This window comes from Bos indicus x Bos taurus, chromosome 2, assembly GCF_003369695.1.
Source record: "Bos indicus x Bos taurus breed Angus x Brahman F1 hybrid chromosome 2, Bos_hybrid_MaternalHap_v2.0, whole genome shotgun sequence".
Taxonomy (NCBI): domain Eukaryota; kingdom Metazoa; phylum Chordata; class Mammalia; order Artiodactyla; family Bovidae; genus Bos; species Bos indicus x Bos taurus.
The window spans coordinates 18,713,144-18,725,801 of record NC_040077.1 but is presented as its reverse complement, the minus strand read 5'-3'; the positions used below and the strand labels follow the sequence as shown (position 1 = coordinate 18,725,801).

Genomic DNA, 12,658 nt, shown 5'->3' with positions numbered 1-12,658 from the left:
ATCCAGAGTTTATGAAGTCCTAGATTCTAAGTACAAATCCACTGAGAAAAGTCCAGAAAATAAATCTAACATAAATGGAATCAGAGATGAGAATTAAATATATAACGGAATCCTCTTAAATGAAGGAGACAGAGTCAAAGCAAGACTAATATCTGTGTATCAACTCAACTATTTGGGAGATGCTATTACGTTTGGAAAAACCAAACTCAAATCCTCCTATAAGTCCTTTTTATGTCCCTGTGAAAGTTGCTCAGTTGTGTCTGATTCTTTGTGACCCCACAGACTGTGGCCTGCCAAGCTCCTCTATCCATGGAATTCTCCAGGCGAGGACTCTGGAGTGGGTAGCCATTCCCTTCTCCACTGTATATTCCCATCCCAGGGATTGAACCTGTGTCTCCTGCTTTGCAGGCAGATTCTTTACCATCCAAGCCATCAGCGAAGCCCATAAGTCCTTATAGGAGGTATATTATTATAAGACTGTCATCTTTGGTACAAAAGGAGCAAAATACAACGTTTGTTCTGTCTGCACATCCACGGAAATATTTGCATAGTGAATGACGTAGACTGCATTTTACGTGTTCCTAAACAGCGTCACCTTCTCACCTAGCTTTGTCTTAAAAAAGCTTTCTTCAGAGGTCCGATCAGAGGCCATCTCCTCCAGGAAGCCTCTTCAGAGTCTTCGAGGGAGCCTCGCTCTCCCTTTCCTAGGCACTCACAGCAGTCCTAGAATATCTAATTGCTGACCTCCCCTTCTTCCTTGTGCAGACCACGCAGCACAGCACGTCTGGAATTTACCTTTGCTTCTCATGGCCCAACACGAGTACTCTGCACCCTGTAGCTGATTATTGAACGGGTAAGACCTTGCCTGAGGTCCTATCACACAGTAAGACTTTATCAGCCTTTCCTGGGATTTGGGCTGTGTAAATCTGACTAGACAAATGACCTCTCAATGAAAGACTCTCTTAAAAGTCTTTTTCCTTATAATCATATTTTATGTTGACCTTCTATACCAGAACATTTGTATTAATTTAATGCATTAGTAATCAGCACTGGCAAACAGCAATCTCACAGCCAGAAGGTTAAATTATAAAGTGCTTTTTAGAATCAAACAGGAGTATGGCAATCATAAACCTAAACAAATTAACTTGAGGTTTGCTTTTACCACAGATTTTATAAATATTCCACCAGGTTCTATTCAACATGAATGGAAAGAGATTCGAAGCCAGAACCTCAGCTCTTTGAAGCGCTCTCTTTTAAAATGAGCTGGTGGAGAAAATACTGGTGAGAAAATTCAACATTTCAGAGCAAAAAGTACATCATTTCTACCAAGGTCAGCTGCTCTTCAGGGACAAAAATAATGTCCTTTTTATTAGCAATTTGGAATAACAATTAAATAACATTCATTTTATTGAGATTTTTATAGAAGAACTGAGAAAATAATTCTTCACAGTGGTTATAAAAATATAAGAAAAGGGCTGAGTTTCTGAAACATAGTAATCTTTTTATCTCCCCTATCTTCCCTTGGGCTGTGTGTGCTGGTATTATGATCCTCAATTAAAAAGCTTATTTATAAGGAATATAAAGATTAGGGAATAACAAGAAGACTACTGGGGATTGCAATGAAAAGCAAGTTAAGGTGAAGACGAAGTAATTATTTTCAATTATACTACATTCTATGATATGGCAAAAAAAAAGCTCCCATTATATTTCATATAATAGGAGAAAAAGTTATTTGATTCATGAATGGTCTAATCCAACAGCTATTCGCATAATTCCTGTCCTTTTCAGGGAGAATAGCAATCAGTGATCAAGAAGAAAAGTACAAATCACAAAATACGCGCAGTCTTACTTTTTCATCATCTTCAGTAAATGGAGCACCCTCAGGAATCTTATTGATCGCTTGGGCCACGCCGATGATCTCACCGTCACTGCTTCGGATAGGCATGCACAGTAATGACTTTGTCTTGTACCCAGTTAGCTTGTCGATTTCATCATTGAATCTTCGATCCTAAAAATAAGACAAGAGAGGGCATTAATTGCATGTGCCTTGTTGTCAAGAGGGAGAGAGAAGTGTATTTTTGTCTATTTCTGCGTATAAGAACTTATTGTTGGGAATGTCACCTCACTGATTTTTAATAACAAGAACAGATTTGATTGCATGTTGAATTCACCAAAGGAGTATAAATGAAAACAAATCACCCCCATAGTTGTTCCCCATGGTAAACGAAAAGAGAAACTTTAAACCCCACCACAACAACATATCCAAACTGGGGGAGCGGGAAGTGTTTTTTATAGAACTTCACACTATGCTATTTACTAAAATATGTTATTTCACATAGACAACTGGCTACAAAGTATTATATAAGAAAAATACATAATAAATATATTAAGTATTATCAAAAAATGCAGAAAAGCACTACTTTTCTTCCAGTCAAATGATCCTGTGGGAAAAAAATAGAATGTATGAGTCCATACTGATACTTTTTAAATACTTTAAAAAATGTTTTTAATATAATGGGGAGGAAGGAGGTAACAGGTTTCTTTACAGAATGTTAGCTAAAAACATGGAAGAAATGATAAAATTATATAATACCTATTTTGCAACTACCAATGCAATAATGGATACAAGCAAGAATCATTAATCAACGATGCCAATCAAGATGCCAATACCATTAGGTGAAAAATTACTGTTAAGTTATTCACTTAGTCTCAAAGTGCTATCCCACAGATTCCTCATTAAATTCAAAGAGGAAAAGATGTCTTTTTATTAAAAGATCTGATGGACATAAGATTTAAAAAATGATCAAACTTACCATCACCATTAATGGGACAAAATAGCACCATGTGCCTCCCTGATGTGGTGCTATAAGAAGGACACAACATCATCAAGAATGTGGGATGCCTTTGTCCAACCTCTGAATCTGATCATTCAGGAAAAGAAAATTAGGAAAGATGCAGATCATCAGTCGTTCTATCAGAAGCCTGACCTAGACTCTTCAAAAATGTCAGTATCATGAGAGATGAAATAAAGCCATGGGAGCTGTGCTGGTTTAAAGAAGACTGAAGAGACCTGAAACCTAAATGACGTTGAAAAGTGTTGTGCAATTTAGGGGGAAGATGACTAGAGGAAGTTGAACAAGAACTTTATATATTAGGTAATATCATGTGTCAATATATAATTTCTTGGGTGTGATAGTGATATTGTAATGATGTAGGAGAATGTTCTTATATTTAGGATATGCATGCTAGAGTATTTTGAGATGAAATGTCATAATACCTTCAATTTACTTTCAAATGGAAAGCAAGAAAAAGGAAGGAATGAAAGAAGAGAAGGAAGGGAGGGAGGGTGGGAGGAAAGAGAAGGAAGGAAGGACAGAGTAAGAGAGAGAGAGCAAAGACTGGCTCCTGATAGGGTGCTGCTGTTGCTGCTGAGTCGCTTCAGTCGTGTCTGGCTCTGTGCGGCCCCATAGACGGCAGCCCACAAGGCTCCCCCATCCCTGGGATTCTCCAGGCAAGAACACTGGAGTGGGTTGCCATTTCCTTCTCCAATGCATGAAAGTGAAGAGTGAGAGTCGAGACGCTCAGTCGTATCCGACTCTTAGCGACCCCATGGACTGCAGCCCACCAGGCTCCTCCGTCCATGGGATTTTCCAGGCAAGAGTACTAGAGTGGGGTGCTATTGCCTTCTCCGCCTGACAGGGTAATGGGGGCTAAAAACATTCCAAGGAAGAAGACGAACTGGATCCAGGCTCACTGTTTCAATCTAGGGGCTGAACTGAGGCCTCTCCCAGTACTCTTGACATTTCCTTGTTGAAAGAGCCTTAAAAATAAGAAGCAAAGCACTGTCATCTACCACCATCTGGAACTGTGAATTTTATCTGACTGAGGGCCTACGGAGGCTGGCTGTGGACAAACTGAAAGCCCCCAGGGCAAACACTGTTGGCCTTCTACGAGTGTTGTGCTATCCCCACAATCAAAAGGCCTGGAGCCCTCTTCTACTAAGGCCTGATTCTGGTCCAGGACTTCTGGAGGCCATTCTAAACCCTTAGTTAGGAAGAGAGGAGCCCTAAAGGAGAGACAGAAATCAAAAGCCAGCCAAGCAAAAAAAAAAAAAAAGCCAAGCAAAGCAAATCGCCTGCTCAAAATGAGCCTGCAACCAAACTTTCAGAAAAACACTAATTTGCATTACTACTTCTGTGCTTTTCGTTCACTTAGGAGCCACTATGTATCAGGCTGTGAGCATCATCCTGGCCGTCATGGCACATGCAGTCTAGCAGGCGAGGCAGGTGACAGGTATACAAATCTATACCATATATTGTGGTAACTGATACTGAATAAGAGAGCAAGGTGCCATAAGACAGACTCAAAAGAAGGGATCTACTTTTCTGGGGATCAAGGAAGGTCTCTCTGAAGACAGGACAAGTAAGTTCAGACTTGATTCACAAGGAATAATTTGTCAGTCAAAGAGTGGTGGGGAAAACTTTCCGGGAAGCTGAAACGTTGCACATGTGAAGGTCCAGAAGCAAAAGAAAGCTTAGTAGTTTCCCCAGACTCAAAGGTCAAAGGCCAGAGAACAGGAAGCCAAAGGGAGAATGGAAGAGGAAGGCAGGAGCCAGGGAGTGCCAAGTCTTAACAGGACCAGGCAGGAGTTACATTATTCCTAATGGAAAATCACCAAAAATCTTGAAGCAGAAGGATGCGATGATTCATTTCAGCACTCAGTATTCTCTGAAAGCATCATCTCAGTTTATTTGTTCTCCTGCCACTGGTATATAAGACCTAAGACAGAAAAGCTTTTGTCTCTCATTTACTACCTCAAACTGACATTAGAGGTGCTCCACAACATTTTTCCTGAGTAATAGAACTTTTTTCTAAAAACTATATTGCAATTATGCAAAATATTAGAAAGTTAAAAAGGCCCTGAGACTCCATCATATTTCACTTCTTGGCATATATTTAGAGGTACTATTACACATGCACCATAGAGAGATGTACAAATGTTTACTGCAACATCAATTATGAAAAGAAAAAACCTGGAAGTCATTTGAATGGTCAACAGAAAGATACCTTATGATGTCTTGTTTTGATACACTCTACAACAATTTAAATGAATAAACGAAAGCTTCTTGTATTAACATGAACAAATATCAAAAACATGTTAAATGAAGCAAAGTGCTACAATCTGATACCATCTATATAATACCACCAATATTTAAAAATAATGCTAAATATTATGTAGCAAAGTACACTGCATGCATAAGAATAATAAACTCTAAACTGATATGCATGGTTGGTTAGCTCCAGGGAGGAAGAGAGGAGATGGCATGAGGGAGAGAGAGGGTGAGGCTTCAGCTCTTAACAACCAAGTTTTCCTTGCTAAAAAACAAACAAACAAACAAACAAAAAAAAACTTTGAAGCAAATATAGTACAATGTTGAGACTCTATAAACCTTGATGGCCCATTCTTATCTAAAAGTTTGAAATATTTTACAATAAAAGTTTAAGACTATTTTTTAAAAGTTAACTTTGTGGAAGATGAGATAGGGTTGGAATAGGAAAAACCAGTTAGGAAATGTCAGTGGTCCAGGTAAGGCAAGATGGTGGTCTGGGTTAAAAGAAAGCAGTGGAGGCAAGGAGAAATAGATGGATACGTTGAGTTCACAGTGCTTCCTGACACACTGGTTGGGGATGGGGCACTCGAGAAAGATGAAGAATCTTAGGTTTTAATTCGAGACGCTGCATACATGGAAGCACCATTTACTGGGATGGGGAACAGTGAGATGAAGGTGAAAGTCTACATATAAAGAAAGCCAAGAAGGTTGATAAAAACATTTAAAAAATTTTTTAAAAAGGTTGATAAATCAGTGAGTGCATCCTGTGACCTAAATCAGTGGTTCTTTACTCTGGCTGCAGGTGAGAATTACCTGAGAAGGTTGACTCAGTCAGGATGAAGCTTTGATTTTTAATTGGTTTTAAATGCTCATAAATGATTCTCATATGAGACCAATTGTCCAAAATGATGAAGAGCTTAGTCACTAGTAAGATCAATAAAGTTCGCTAATGAGAAAAAAGCCTTAAAATGGGAAGGAAGAAAGATGATGTCATGGCATGTATTTTGCTGGTTATATATTAGTGATGTGGACCCTGTGAGACTGGACTGGAAAATCCACTCTGGAATAGGTGAGCCTTTCTGCTCTTATCTTTGTGATGGTCTGTATCTCTGGAGAAGGGCCTCATCCACCACAATCCAACTCTGAGTTAATCAACCACCAAGACTATGGGGTATTCATTGCCAAAATAGTCAAAGCCACACGAAAACAACAGACATACAGGTGCCCGGTCGTGACCAAGGGGAACACAAATATAGTAAACCCTCTGCACCCTCTTTTCAACTCTCTACATTCACCTGATAAACTTGTAACTAGAGGAGAAAAAGATAATTATGTTGATATATGTGGTACGTGTTAATCTTCCAATTTAAAAGCTGATAAGAATGATTCATTTCATAAAGTCTTAATGGTTTTTTAAATATAATGCATGGTAAAAAATACTTTGTCCATGTCTTCATCACACTATTTATGGGAATATTCTCCCAAATTAACTCAAAATTTGATATAATTCATCTAATGAGAGGTCAGAAGAGTTGATACAATTGCCTACCTCCCTAATTATATTAATCCTCTAGATTAATTTCCAATTTAAGAAAATTAAGAAAGCTGAGCCCAAAACTGAGGTATAAATTAATGGCAGGAGATGAAGAGAACTAAGGATAACTAAATAAAGGGACATATTACTCTGATATTGTAGAAAGAATGAAAGCTTAAAAATGGAAGATAGCAAAAAATAGATCTTGCTAGCCAAGCAGCGAAACTTAGGGCACTGTGGAACTCACAGTGTGGGGCCAGGTAGGGTCGGGGTGGATCTCTCAAGGAAAGCAAAATTTTTAAGCTGCCAGCCAAAGGATCAGTGTCCCAGGAAGAGGGAATAGTATTTAAGACTCGGAGGCAATAGAAAGCTGATGAATCTGAGGAAATGAAAGAAGTTGAAGATGGTCCTCTAGGGAAGAGCCAGAGATGGAACAAAACCCAGCAGCTGGAGGCTGACGAAAGGGTGCTTAGTAACCATGTTTTTGAATTGTAAATTTACCATAGAGGACGGGGGGAGTCACTAGAGGGTTTTAAGAAGGTAGGAGGGAGTAATGTGACTGATTCCTCATTTCAGAAAGAGTCCATATGGCTTAAATGTAAAGAATGAGCAGGAAACAAGAGATCCAGGTGAGAGAGATACCATCTCTAGACTGGGACGGTGGCTACTGGTGGGAGGGGTGATGGAAAGGACTGAGTTGAAAGATATTTAGGAGGTAGAATCAATAGGACTTGCTGATTAATTTGATGTAAGGTTGCTAATGCTATTTAATAGAGAAGTAAAAAAAATAACTCCATATATCCAGTGCAGAGATTCACTGAGTGATGAACACAGGAAGGGGACAAACGCTAAGGGGGAAATAAGAGTTCCCTTGTGGCTGTTCTGCGGTTTAATCATGGGCCATTCACGGGGTGGTCACGCTGCCATGTTTGAGACATAGATAGGTAGGCAGGAAAGTGTTCTAATCTCAGGAAAAGGACTTGGAATGCAAAGAAGAGACTAATTTTCTTTCTTTCTTTCTTTTTTTGGCCACTCAGCATGTGGGATCAAATTCACGTCTCCTGCAGTGGGAGCTTGGAGTCTTAACCACTGGGCCACCAGGGAAGTTCCCAAGAAGGGAGTACTTAGATAAGAATGAAGGACTCTGCTCAATAACTTCACCAGAGGTCTTCAGGAGTTCACCACACACACCAGCAAAGTTTCACAGAAAGTGAGGTAAGGAGGAGACAGGGGAAGTAAGAAGAGAAAAACACTGGGCCTATTTATTGCTGGAAACGGAAACTTAAAAAGGAAATTAACAAATGCCTCCAGGTCGATAATGAAATACCACATAAAGAATGGTGTCCAATTTGTATTCATCTCCTGGAGGATTAAAAAAAAAAAAAAAAAACAAGAAATGATCTACAACAGGAGAGATTTCTAATAAATTAAAGTAAGAGCTTCTTTAATAAGGTTGTTAAAATCTGGAATGAGTTTCTTATGATTGTGGCAGACTCTTCTTGCTTCAAGTATTTTTATGTCATAATATTTTTCCTACCACAGATATCTTAAGTATAACTGTTCTTGAGAAGTGCAGGGATCCCAGTGCTTTCTGTGCAGAACTACCCTTTGCATTTGACACCTAGCTATGATTTTTTATATTTAAAAAGATCAAGACATAAGGCCAAAAGCAATTTTGTCTTTTATCAATGGAACTGACCTGTGCCCGCTACAGAGAGAACCATAGATAGATATACTTCTGAGCCAGGATCTTGGGCTTGCAGCCTCCTCTGCACATTCCTGGGTTGAACATGATGCCACAGAACATACCCAGAAAGCAGGTCCCACCCCAAGGTCCACTTAGGCTATAGACAGACCTAACTTCTTCAGTCTGAGCCTCAGGTCCTTGAAAGAAAGAGCTACATTCATTGCACTCGAGAAACCCGGGCTGCCCCAGGGAGACATATTTCAGGGCCACGTAAGAAGCCTCAAAGCAAAAGGGAATCTATCCTGTCTTCTTTTCACTTTCTCAAAGAAGCCACTCAAGGCTCCCAAAGGCAGGAGCCAGAGCTAAGAATCTCATTCAGTTCTCAGAATCAGAGCAAGGATGCATCACACAAATCTCTTTTACTCTCTCTGTGTTTAAGAGCTCTCTCCCGAACACTTGAGAGTAAGATTATCCAGGGCTTGTGATTTAGCCAAGAACTAGTCTTGACCACCTATAAGGGTGATTGTTTTAACCACAATCTCCTCTACTCTGAGCCCTTCATAGCCAAGGTCATAGCCAAGGTTATCAAACTCTTCAAGTTTGAAAATGTCCACATGATGGGACATAGATAAGAAAGCATGTAAATACAAAAAAGCTTCTATTAACTCCATGAAACAGTTAATGAATTTGTATCTGAGTTATTGTTTCCATAGATTACAAAGGAAAAGTAATACACAACACGTGTATATATACAGTAATACTTCAGTCTACAGATGTTGTTAGGTGTTCATAAGAACCGAGCAGTTGCTAGCAACTGTTCCTGACACAGGGGTCACTTGCCGAGCTTTAGGTAACTACTCATGCCCTAGCCCCATCCTGACCAATTAAATCATAACTGGTGGGAGGAGGGGTTGTGCAGGGGATCTGACTTCTAATTGTTGGTCAGGGTTAAGAACCACAGAATTAGAGGTCCTTTAATAAGCCCAAGGCTGCCAGGGGTCTGAGGGACCTTGTGAAGTACTACTTTAGAGTTTTCAGAACATTTGTTTGTTAGCTTTTGGTTTGGTTAGCTTGGTTATGTTTTCCACTGACTTTCTTCATAGGCTTAGTGCACTGGCCTGCATATCTTACCCAGAACCCTACTGCCCTTCTCCCAACAACAAAAGGTTTGAAGACCAAGTTCAGTCCCACATCTCATCTACATCCTCTTTCAAATGGCTTATGGAGCTGCAAATGAAGAGAAGTTAATGGAAATATAAAATATAAAATGAAAAAGTCATTGAAATGCAAACCAATAGATTGACCAACTGTCTGAAGCTTAAAACTGCTTTTATTGGTACATCAGTAACACCCATTTAATTCCAATTCATAGAAGCATCTCCTCACATTTATGACTGATCATAAAACCACTTATTTTCCCAAAATTGCTTGGAAAGCTAAGCTTTCAAAAATTTTGATTAGTCTTTAACAATTTAATATGTACTATTCAGTTTTTCTCCATACAAAGAAGTATAATTAATTGTTCTGAATTGATGGAAGGCTTGAGAATACACTGCACAAAAACAAAGACACGGCATATGGTAACTAGATAGCTAATGCTTTGAGCATCCAATTTGATACTTGCCGAGAAAAAGTGCAAAATTATCACTGTTGTTCTTAATATGTATTCACAGAATGTCATTGCTCAACAGCAAACAAAAATCTTCCCTCTGAATTCTTTTACACATACACACACACACAAAAAATGTGTAGAGTTTTAAATACTACAAAATGTTCCCCAAAAGTATGTTTGTTTTTGAAGTGTTACTCTTTTAGGACCTGAAGCGGTGTGGTAGGCAATTCAGTTCAGTTCAGTCACTCAGTCCTGTCCGACTCTTTGTGACCCCATGAATCGCAGCACACCAGGCCTCCCTGTCCATCACCAACTCCCGGAGTTCACTCAAACTCACGTCCATCGAGTTGGTGATGCCATCCAGCCATTTCATCCTCTGTCGTCCCCTTCTTCTCCTGCCCCCAATCCCTCCCAGCATCAGAGTCTTTTCCAATGAGTCAACTCTTCACATGAGGTGACCAAAATATTGGAGTTTCAGCCTCAGCATCAGTCCTTCCAATGAACACTCAGGACTAATCTCCTTTAGGATGGACTGGTTGGATCTCCTTGCAGGCCAAGGGACTCTCAAGAGTCTTCTCCAACACCACAGTTCAAAAGCATCAATTCTTTGGCACTCAGCCTTCTTCACATTTCAACTTTCACATCCATACATGACCACTGGAAAAACCACAGCCTTGACTAGATGGACCTTTGTTGGCAAAGTAATGTCTCTGCTTTTGAATATGCTATCAAGGTTGGTCATAACTTTCCTTCCAAGGAGTATGCGTCTTTTAATTTCATGGCTGCAGTCACCATCTGCAGTGATTTTGGAGCCCAGAAAAATAAAGTCTGACACTGTTTCCACTGTTTCCCCATCTATTTCCCATGAAGCGGTAGGTGGTAGAGCAGTTTATAAATATGTACAAGTCAGCCTTATTTGTTTAATGCTTGAAGGACACACTTAAATTCATTTAAGTCTTCCAAACTGAATTAGTGGTTAACAGACACTATAAAAGAACTTAATATGAGGTTTAGAACCTTTGAACTTTTTATAACTTTTGCTTTTGAACTGTGGTGTTGGAGAAGACTCTTGAGAGTCCCTTGGCCTGCAAGGAGATCCAACCAGTCCATCCTAAAGAAGATCAGTCCTGAGTGTTCATTGGAAGGACTGATGCTAAAGCTGAAACTCCAGTACTTTGGCCACCTCATGCGAAGAGTTGACTCATTGGAAAAGACTCTGATGCTGGGAGGGATTGGGGGCAGGAGGAGAAGGAGATGACAGAGGATGAGATGGCTGGATGGCATCACCAACTCGATGGACATGAGTTTGAGTGAACTCCGGGAGTTGGTAATGGACAGGGAGGCCTGGCGTGCTGCAATTCATGGGGTCGCAAAGAGTCAGACATGACTGAGCGACTGAACTGAACTGAACTGATGAGGTTTAGAAACAGCCATTGTTATTGCCAAGTTACTTTTCTATTTGGTCATTGTTATTACCAAGTTGGGCTTCCCCGGTGGCTCCGCAATGAAGAATTCGCCTGCCAGTGCAGCAGATCCTGGTTCAATCCCTGGGTCAGGAAGATGCCCTGGAGGAGGGCGTGGCAACCCATTCTGGTATTCTTGTCTAGGAAATCCCATGGACAGAGGCGCCTTGTGGGCTACAGTCCACAGGGTAACAGAGTCAGACATGACTGAAATGACTTGGTATACACATATTACCAAGTTACTCTCCTTCAGCTGTGTTGCTAAAGTAAACTTGGTTTGCTGATCTTATTTCTCTTTTCTTAATTTCTCTTAGTTTGCACTTTTGTTTGGTCCTGTCTTATTGTTGTCATCATGGCTATTATTATTTATCTTTCTTTTTTTTTTATTTTTTTTAAATTTTTTAACTTTACAATATTGTATTGGTTTTGCCATATATCAACATGAATCCGCCACAGGTATACACGTGTTCCCCATCCCAAACCCTCCTCCCTCCTCCCTCCCCATACTAAGAGATACAAATATATCTTAAGACACAGGAAAATGGAAGAACCACAGCACAGCTGAAACCAAAGTTGGTGAGGTGGTAGGGTATGAAACAAAATGATGAAATCTTAAATTTCTTTAATAGATGGGACAGGTAGCTATTAAAGATACATTGTAAGTGTGCAGATAAATTGTATGTGGAGTTAAAATGCAACTCCATGCTCTATAAGATTTATTATGTATACTTAATATGTCTGAGCCAAACATCACCATATGAAGAGACAGCCATGGTAAGTCTGCAGGCTAGAAGTGCCTTTCTTCCTGGCACAGTGGAGCCATCTAAGGACTTTGGTCAATCAGGGAGGTGAGTCTACAGGTAGAACCAAGAAAGCCAAGAAGTCTGTGACTATGGACAAAGGACTGTCAACAGGGGGTTGTGGTTCAGACACCAAACAGTCAGGAACCAAGGACTACAGGAAAAGCCAAAGTCAAAAACAGTGATGCATGGAAAGCCAGGTCTAAATCAGGAGTCAAGATTAACAGTGACACACTAGAGATTTGGCCTCATTCACTTGTGTGACAAGGACCAAAGGAGAAGAGATTAGATTTGCGGCGACCAGAGGTGGGAGGTGGGCGCAGAATTGGAGGAAGGTGGTCAAAAGGTACTAACTTCTAGTTATTAGACAAGTAAGTGCTAGGAATGTAATGTACAACAGAACAATTAACACTGCTGTATGTTAAACAAGAAAGTTGTCAAAGAGAGTAAA

At 40.0% G+C, this 12,658-nt stretch overlaps 1 protein-coding gene across 1 annotated transcript in view; it reads right to left on the bottom strand.

Annotated features, from left to right (window-relative positions):
• The window catches only part of PDE11A (phosphodiesterase 11A), a 422,322-nt gene that overhangs the window by 362,229 nt on the left and 47,435 nt on the right, over positions 1-12,658 (bottom strand). The window contains exon 2 of the mRNA XM_027556915.1: positions 1,850-2,008. Coding sequence (XP_027412716.1) covers positions 1,850-2,008 — 159 coding nt within the window. The remainder of the gene's footprint in view (positions 1-1,849; positions 2,009-12,658) is intronic.